The sequence below is a fragment of the Tarenaya hassleriana genome, unplaced genomic scaffold (genome assembly GCF_000463585.1).
Source record: "Tarenaya hassleriana unplaced genomic scaffold, ASM46358v1 Cleome8, whole genome shotgun sequence".
Taxonomy (NCBI): domain Eukaryota; kingdom Viridiplantae; phylum Streptophyta; class Magnoliopsida; order Brassicales; family Cleomaceae; genus Tarenaya; species Tarenaya hassleriana.
The window spans coordinates 1,581,348-1,590,166 of NW_010970490.1; the positions used below are offsets into that span (position 1 = coordinate 1,581,348).

Sequence of the window (8,819 nt, forward strand, 5' to 3'; positions counted from 1 at the left end):
AGAACTTTCCCAAAGGGTTGCACCTCTCGGAATTATTTCTCAGTTCCCAAACTTTTTTATGATGATTGTGAAGTAACTCGATGATACAGAATTCAAATCTCTCTCCAATGAAAAAAATATACAAGACATATAGGCGGTTCTTGCCGATCATATCTTACAAAAGTTTTTTTTTTCAAGTATCAAGAGTACAACACAGCATATATTAATTGCTACAAGCATATGTTGCAATGGACAACATCAGTGTGTGGTTTCTCATCTCAGCTACAAAACGAACTAGGTTAGATTCTCACCAGAAACCTTGTCCAACCCATCTTCACTTCTCCCCACCAATGAACCAGATGGATGATCAAATTGTCCTTTCAAGACAAATGCAGGAGGCTTTGTCTTCTGATGATACAAAGTGTTGAGGCCTGACTCCAATATCGGTGGCGGAGCCGCTACCACATCTGGTGAATCACCCACTGCACCTCTCGCTAACCGTGGTTTCTTCGATGACCTCTCTTCTTCGCCTCTAGGGCTCTCGTGGGTAGAATCATAGTTACACCCAGAATCTGGTGTCAAAGGCTCGCGATAAGATGAAAGAGATTCATCAACTGAAAGACTCTTTTCTTGGCCACCTTCCTTTCCAGAGTTTTCTTGGATAGGAGACTCGGAAGTCGGGGCGGGCGTCACGGGATCATTGTTGTTATCCCTCTCCGGGAAGTTATCACCTGTCCCTTGGGCTGATGGTTCGCCCAGAACTCCACTCAGTCGCTGTTGCTCTTCAATTATCTTCTTCAAGTACTTTCCCTGTGCTTCTATCCGTAGTTGCAGTTGCCTTTGTACCTGAAAAGCATCAAAAGAAATTCAGAGCTGAAGGTATATCTCCTGTGAAAATACACAACACTCTTGTACAGGAACTAGCATAGTCAAAAAAACATACTTCTAGCTGCTCATGCAATCGTTTCTGAACCTCCATCTGCAATTTGAGAGCTTCAGTTATTTGTGTTCCCCTGAGATGCAAGAAACATAAGCATCACAATCTGATCATTTAAATTTATACACCAAGCAACTCCACAATGAGGTTTCACTTACGATGAACCATCTAAACCAGATAGCATATCTCCTGATTCTTTCTTCTCCGTTTTTTTCCCTGCAAATTTCAAATAACAAATTCAGATCCAATAGTTGACTCCAGGACCATGATGAAACTTGAAAAACAATGTTCACCCACCTTCAGATGAGGAATCTGGCAGATACTTTGCCAGGCGATATTTCTGACACATCAAAGAAACATATTTGCAGATTAAGGGAAGATCAGACACATATATGGGTAAGAGAATCAGGAAAGATGGATATAAATCAATGAGGCCTCACATCTCATACCTGTAAGTGACTCTTAACATGATATATCGTTAGTCCTTGTACACCCATAACTCTGAGCACACCTTTAGGTGTAGCTCCTTTGAAAAACAAAAGAAGAAACTTATTCAGCATCCCAGTAAAGCAAATGGCTTACATTAAATTACCGCAGAGTTTTGGTCAGAAAAAGGTAGATATCAACCTTTCCATGGAAAAGAGAGAAAATATAGATCAGTAACTACAAAAATATCGGCAGATGAATGTAAACTCACTATCAGGGCCACCAAGTTGTGCTACCGCATCGACGAAACGTTCATGAAGCTCATGCGTCCAACGCAATCGTTGTTTGGATGCAAGACTAGGATTGTTATTGGCATTGTTCCCTCCATTGATCGGTTCCATCGGGGTAAGATCTAAACGATGGCCAGGAACTAGTGAGCTACGGCAAGCTAGATTAGCATTGAGAACCTTGCTCGTCTGAAACATCCAGCAGTGTCACCTCTGTAAAAGGCTAAGAAACTCAACAGGGGAATACATGCGCAGATACAGCATATACAATGATGACGCAAAAAAGAAACCAAAGGAAAACACCATTTATCTCCTAAGGAAACAAATATATTAAAGGAGTGGAATGTGCATTAAAGACCTTCATGATGAAGCATAAAATATGAATGGACCCTAAATATAATGAGTTGTCTAACCAGATAATAAAATGTCTTACATAATCCTCCAATTCCAAAACTCTTGAAATTTCTGGGCTTGACTTCTTAACACTCCATGGATATCGTAGTGTGAACCCTTTTAAACTAAGATAAAGCATGCCATGCCATTTCTCTGGTTCCCCACCCCCGGTGTAAAGCATTTTGAAGGAAATATGAATTAATGTGACAATACAGAAGTACACAATAACAAACACTAAATAATCCGAGTTTGTCACCAAGTGCACTAACATATTAACAATTAAAGGTATAATGATTAAGCTTAAGTTCTAGTGACCTCTGAAAGATACAAATATGTCAAAAATTTGGAAGCAAAATCGCATATCCAACTAACATATGATAAAACACTAACATATCCTTGAAAGCAGAACGGTATAGTGCTGCCCAATCGTAGTGGCATTGTCCAAGTAACTCTTACAACACCTACTTAGATTCCCTTACTATAAAAAGGCACAGAGAATTGTGGTGCATTTCATCTGGGGACATTCTGAAAATATGTAGAACGCTACGAACTACAAAGTCACTGTCCTCTCATAAATCTGAAGATGGTTCACTACAGAAATAAGTCCTTGTTCCCTTGCAAATTCAAATGCAACTATCCAGTAGATTGTCAGAGCCAACCAATCTAAGACCAAAACGTAACTCCGCAGACAATTTGGGTCTGCTTCTGCTAAGGAGGTTGTTTTCCGTGAAAATAACTGTTTCGGCAGCCATCTCTAAAAAAACAGAACTAGGGGCAATTGTGAGCCTACGATGTCTCTATTGACATACCCAGAAAAATGAATTGGCACGGAAGGTAGAAGAAGATTCACCTCAAATTGACCAAGGAGGACCCTTTTATCCTGTCACCGGAAATTAGAGATTTGAGACCCACAATGGATGAGAGATGCACGCGAGCGAGCGATGAGAGAGACAAGAGGAGAGGGAGGGAGAGAGGAGGGGTACCTGAATTCCGGCGGACAAGGAAGAGGATCTGGTCGGACAGTGGATTGGAGAGTGGCAGAGTCAACGGAGGGGGGGGGGAGGAGCAGGACAAATCGAAACCCTAGAAATCACATGTGAGACTCTGGACGGCCCGTTACAGATGTGAACCAAACCATACATTCCATTACATTCACACACAAACGGCCGAATTATTATTTTTTTCTAACAAAAAACTTAAATGCGAGATCTTGCTGTCTCCCTTCCAATAAAATAAAAAATAAATACTGAATTCCAAAGCATAAACTATATAAATAAAAAATATAAATCTCCATATGATTATGATTGATATAAAAATCTTGAATACATATCTAACGCCGATTTTGTTGGAATTCGTTCAATTTATAATGGGTTATCATCATCATCATCATCAAATACCAAAGCATAAACTATATGGACATTTAACTTCGGTATTTTTTTTGCTCCGTCTAAATACCAAAGGGAAACAACATTAGGACCTTTTAAATTTTATTTTGATATAATATATATATATATATATATATCAACCGATAAATGTGTGGTGTGCAGATGATTTGGATGGGCCGGATATCTCAAATATGCGGCCTATCCAAGCCTTCTAGAAATACTGATCTTGTTTTTTTTTTTAACAAATTAATTTTGTATCCAATGTTCTTTTTTATTATTTTTGGATGTTTAATTAATATTAGGCTCAAAATCAATGGCATCATTAATGGACACGTTTGAATAAGTAATTACGGAAGGCGCCTAATCAACCCAAAATATCCAGTTAGGAAGCCTAATTAAATGGCATTGATCCAAAAACATACATTGATTAAGTACAGCAATTAATAAATGTCGGTCGCGTCAAGTAATTCGATCTTGTCACTACGATCAAAACAAATGAAAAACATTTTTTTTTTGTTAAACTATATTTTCTTTATTTAATTATATATATATTCACATCATTACTTGAAACAAACCGTTGAACGGTTCAAGGATGGAACTGAATTTCATCTACATTGTAATAAAAGCTAAAGTACTGTAAAGCAGTTGATATTTAAAAGAAGAATTATATGCATACATTCAAACCAATTTCAAAAAAGGAATAAAAATATTTACGGATTATTATTCATCATTTTATATGTTCTAGAAGGCCATATGGGACAAGGGTCCCAAAAGATGCTCCAAGCTGTCCTTCCTCTATTGGTGTTATTTTAACTGTCCTGCTTTCCAGTAAAAATGTAGAAAGAAATCAATCTTATGAATTATAAAAATATGAAGAATTGAATCAAACTGGAAAATATGTTAAGGTAGTTGGTTCGAATTATACATTATTCAATCAAATTGATTTAATCATAACCGATTTTAAATCATGGGTTATGAATGTTCAAAACATAATTAAATGGGTGTCACTTGGAACTCAAATAAATAATAAAATAGTTTTGAAAATGGAAGGGTTCCAGAAGGACAGCGAGATGAGGAATGCGGTGGTGCGGTCCACTCCCATCTCTTTCTCTCTATCCAAAAGACGACATGACTCTAATGCCAAATATCACCAAGTATCAATCTTCTAGAAGAAAATCTTTTTTTTTTTATTTATTTCTGGGATATTTGGGGTTTGCATGAAATAACCATAAATTTAGAAAAAGGATCCATAATTATGTTTTTTTTTTCTCTCCCGATACTCTGTGTTATGTCGAGATCTCATGGACTTCTTTTGTCGGCCGTCGATAATTCTCTGTACAAAAGGGGAAAATTCGAAGAAGAATTTAATAAAAAATAAAAATAAAAATCGAAGAAGATAATGTTAGGAGGAAAAAAGAGGTAGGAAATTGCGAGGAAGATCGACTGGTGGAGATGGGCCATTCCCCTAATTTAATATCCGACACAACCGATTCAGATAACAGGCGCTTATTCTTATTATTTTTGTTTTGTCCGATATAATCTTAATCTATCACTTTACATGTTTCTGAAAATCTATATATAAAATAAAACAACCTTAATCTGTAAAAGTGAATGTCACGTTGTAGAACACATGCCAATAATCCATATATTTTAAAACAATCGTCACAATGTACATGAGGCGTGATTAAAAAATGGGCCGTACATAAAAAAAAAAGGACAACTATTTTATTACTATTACTATTATTATTATTGTGGATTAAATTAAGGTTTGCTTGATAACATGGGAAATTTGAATTAAGGAAAAAGATCACCTTGGTCGACGTCGGATCATTTGGGGCACTGGACTTGAGCTTTTTTGCGTCGAGATGCATGCCACGTGTCATGTTGTTACACGTAACTAGATAAGGGAACGAAGATCTCGTCATCTTATTCCACGTCGGCTTTCTAGAAGCGCTTACACGATTATATATAATTTACATTACATAAATGCCCCTCTCTTTTTTTTTTCTGTGGTCACAAATGAAATACCGTTTTTGTTTGTTAGTGTTTAATTCTTTTTTTTTTTTTTCCAATCTCACGAAACCGAGTTAAAATAATATAGTCTTCCACCACACTGACGTTGATTTGTTATTTAAAAATAAAATATGAACAATAGAAAATATCGGACCGTCGATGACATTAATTAATATCACCCCTCATATGCGCCCTATATAAAGCATCCGTCACCTCCCCACGTCTTCCCACCTTCGTCAGTGTAGGTTCTAACTCGTAATAACAAAAAAAAAATCTACTGAATTCTCTCGTCAAAAATCTTGTTTCCATCATTTCTAGGGTTTGTCGCTGAACCAGTGAGATTTAGTATCAGATTATTATCTTCAGGCGCATATGAGGGGTGATATTAATTAATGTCATCGACGGTCCGATATTTTCTATTGTTCATATTTTATTTTTAAATAACAAATCAACGTCAGTGTGGTGGAAGACTATATTATTTTAACTCGGTTTCGTGAGATTGGAAAAAAAAAAAAAAGAATTAAACACTAACAAACAAAAACGGTATTTCATTTGTGACCACAGAAAAAAAAAAGAGAGGGGCATTTATGTAATGTAAATTATATATAATCGTGTAAGCGCTTCTAGAAAGCCGACGTGGAATAAGATGACGAGATCTTCGTTCCCTTATCTAGTTACGTGTAACAACATGACACGTGGCATGCATCTCGACGCAAAAAAGCTCAAGTCCAGTGCCCCAAATGATCCGACGTCGACCAAGGTTTGAATTTTCCTTAATTCAAATTTCCCATGTTATCAAGCAAACCTTAATTTAATCCACAATAATAATAATAGTAATAGTAATAAAATAGTTGTCCTTTTTTTTTTATGTACGGCCCATTTTTTAATCACGCCTCATGTACATTGTGACGATTGTTTTAAAATATATGGATTATTGGCATGTGTTCTACAACGTGACATTCACTTTTACAGATTAAGGTTGTTTTATTTTATATATAGATTTTCAGAAACATGTAAAGTGATAGATTAAGATTATATCGGACAAAACAAAAATAATAAGAATAAGCGCCTGTTATCTGAATCGGTTGTGTCGGATATTAAATTAGGGGAATGGCCCATCTCCACCAGTCGATCTTCCTCGCAATTTCCTACCTCTTTTTTCCTCCTAACATTATCTTCTTCGATTTTTATTTTTATTTTTTATTAAATTCTTCTTCGAATTTTCCCCTTTTGTACAGAGAATTATCGACGGCCGACAAAAGAAGTCCATGAGATCTCGACATAACACAGAGTATCGGGAGAGAAAAAAAAAACATAATTATGGATCCTTTTTCTAAATTTATGGTTATTTCATGCAAACCCCAAATATCCCAGAAATAAATAAAAAAAAAAAGATTTTCTTCTAGAAGATTGATACTTGGTGATATTTGGCATTAGAGTCATGTCGTCTTTTGGATAGAGAGACAGAGATGGGAGTGGACCGCACCACCGCATTCCTCATCTCGCTGTCCTTCTGGAACCCTTCCATTTTCAAAACTATTTTATTATTTATTTGAGTTCCAAGTGACACCCATTTAATTATGTTTTGAACATTCATAACCCATGATTTAAAATCGGTTATGATTAAATCAATTTGATTGAATAATGTATAATTCGAACCAACTACCTTAACATATTTTCCAGTTTGATTCAATTCTTCATATTTTTATAATTCATAAGATTGATTTCTTTCTACATTTTTACTGGAAAGCAGGACAGTTAAAATAACACCAATAGAGGAAGGACAGCTTGGAGCATCTTTTGGGACCCTTGTCCCATATGGCCTTCTAGAACATATAAAATGATGAATAATAATCCGTAAATATTTTTATTCCTTTTTTGAAATTGGTTTGAATGTATGCATATAATTCTTCTTTTAAATATCAACTGCTTTACAGTACTTTAGCTTTTATTACAATGTAGATGAAATTCAGTTCCATCCTTGAACCGTTCAACGGTTTGTTTCAAGTAATGATGTGAATATATATATAATTAAATAAAGAAAATATAGTTTAACAAAAAAAAAATGTTTTTCATTTGTTTTGATCGTCTTCATGTTCATCCCCTGTGGTCTCAGTGGCTGTCACTGCGTCCATGTCGGCAATCTCGGAGTCGCATGCAAGGATGTTGTTGTTATGGCTGCTTGTGGGGTTGTGGGTTTGAGTCACTGTGAACAGCTCTTTCCCTGGGAAGGAATCGTGCTCATTACCTAATGATTTTCACCGAAAATGTTTTCAAACCATGTCCGAAGAAAATCCTCTTTTGCTGAGGTCCGTACATTGATGATGCGAGCCGGAGTCGTCGAAGACTTAGTAAATTTAACATGGCGCAGTTAGAGTTATATGCTTAAATAGAGATCAACAATTTCCAAAAATTAAGTCCAATGTCTATACTAAGGGATTAGAAATAGGGAACTAATTCCAAAATCCCTAAGAAGCCCTATAGCAGTACCTAAAGGAACCTGTGTCAATCCACCCCGAGTGGGAGGTTAGACAAAGGGGGAGGACTTATCTCGCTCGCCAACTATATTGACATTAGCAGTGGACCCCCTTAAGTCCAATACGAAGGACCGAAAGGAAGATAATCAAGAAGAGCAACCGTGCATTCCTTGTTACCCGAAGCATAGATTGGAGGACACACCGGTTACCCGAGACTTTCTAATGCTTTTCCCTGATGACTTGTCAGAATTTCTGTCTAGGGGAAAAAAATGGATTTCACCACTGATATACTACCGGGTACAGAGTCAATCACCAAGGCTCTATACCGGATAACACCGATTGAGATGATCGAATTGAAGGAGTAGTTGAACGGATAAATGAAAAAGGTCTATACGCCCAACGGTTCACCGTGGGGAACACCAGTACTCTTCGTGAAGAAAAATGACGGGAGTATGCATTTGTACATCGATTATCGAGGGCTCAACCAAGTGACTATCAAGAATCAGTATCCGTTACCGAGGATTGACGAGTTGCTGGACCAGCTACAGGGAGCCCAATGGTATTCGAATATCGATCTACGATCCGGATATCCCCAAATTCGGATCAAGGAGGATGACATACAGAAGACGGCATTCCAGACGAGATAGGGACACTTCGGGTTCGTGATCATGCCTTTCGAACTCACGAACGCGCCCGCGGTGTTCATGCAACTGATGAACCGTGTGTTCATGGACTATCTGGATGAGTTCGTCATCATTTTCATCGATGACCTCCTTATCTATTCACCGGATCCACAGACACATGAGGAGCACCAGCGGAAGATATTGCCGAGACTAAGGGAGAACCGACTGTATGCAAAGTTCCATAATTGAAGCTTTTGGTTACAGGAGATTGTATTCCTGGGACATGTGGTATCGGCCCA

At 37.1% G+C, this 8,819-nt stretch overlaps 1 protein-coding gene across 4 annotated transcripts; it reads right to left on the bottom strand.

The window, feature by feature from the left end:
• Positions 1 to 88: 88 nt before the first annotated feature.
• On the bottom strand, positions 89 to 3,485 carry LOC104802358 (myb family transcription factor PHL7-like). Of its 4 annotated transcripts, XM_010525919.2 has the most exons (9): positions 3,006 to 3,485; positions 2,873 to 2,902; positions 2,063 to 2,175; positions 1,614 to 1,842; positions 1,366 to 1,442; positions 1,214 to 1,256; positions 1,075 to 1,132; positions 923 to 992; positions 89 to 825 (listed from the first exon to the last, which is right to left on the bottom strand). In XM_010525919.2, exons 4-9 carry the CDS (start codon positions 1,825 to 1,827, stop codon positions 274 to 276), a joined length of 1,014 nt encoding a protein of 337 aa, XP_010524221.1. In that variant the 5' UTR covers positions 1,828 to 1,842; positions 2,063 to 2,175; positions 2,873 to 2,902; positions 3,006 to 3,485; the 3' UTR covers positions 89 to 273. The 4 variants fall into 4 exon arrangements, with proteins under 4 accessions (XP_010524221.1, XP_010524219.1, XP_010524220.1 ...); XM_010525917.2 differs by lacking the exon at positions 2,063 to 2,175; XM_010525918.2 differs by lacking the exon at positions 2,063 to 2,175 and having other exon boundaries at positions 2,832 to 2,902.
• Positions 3,486 to 8,819: the final 5,334 nt, after the last annotated feature.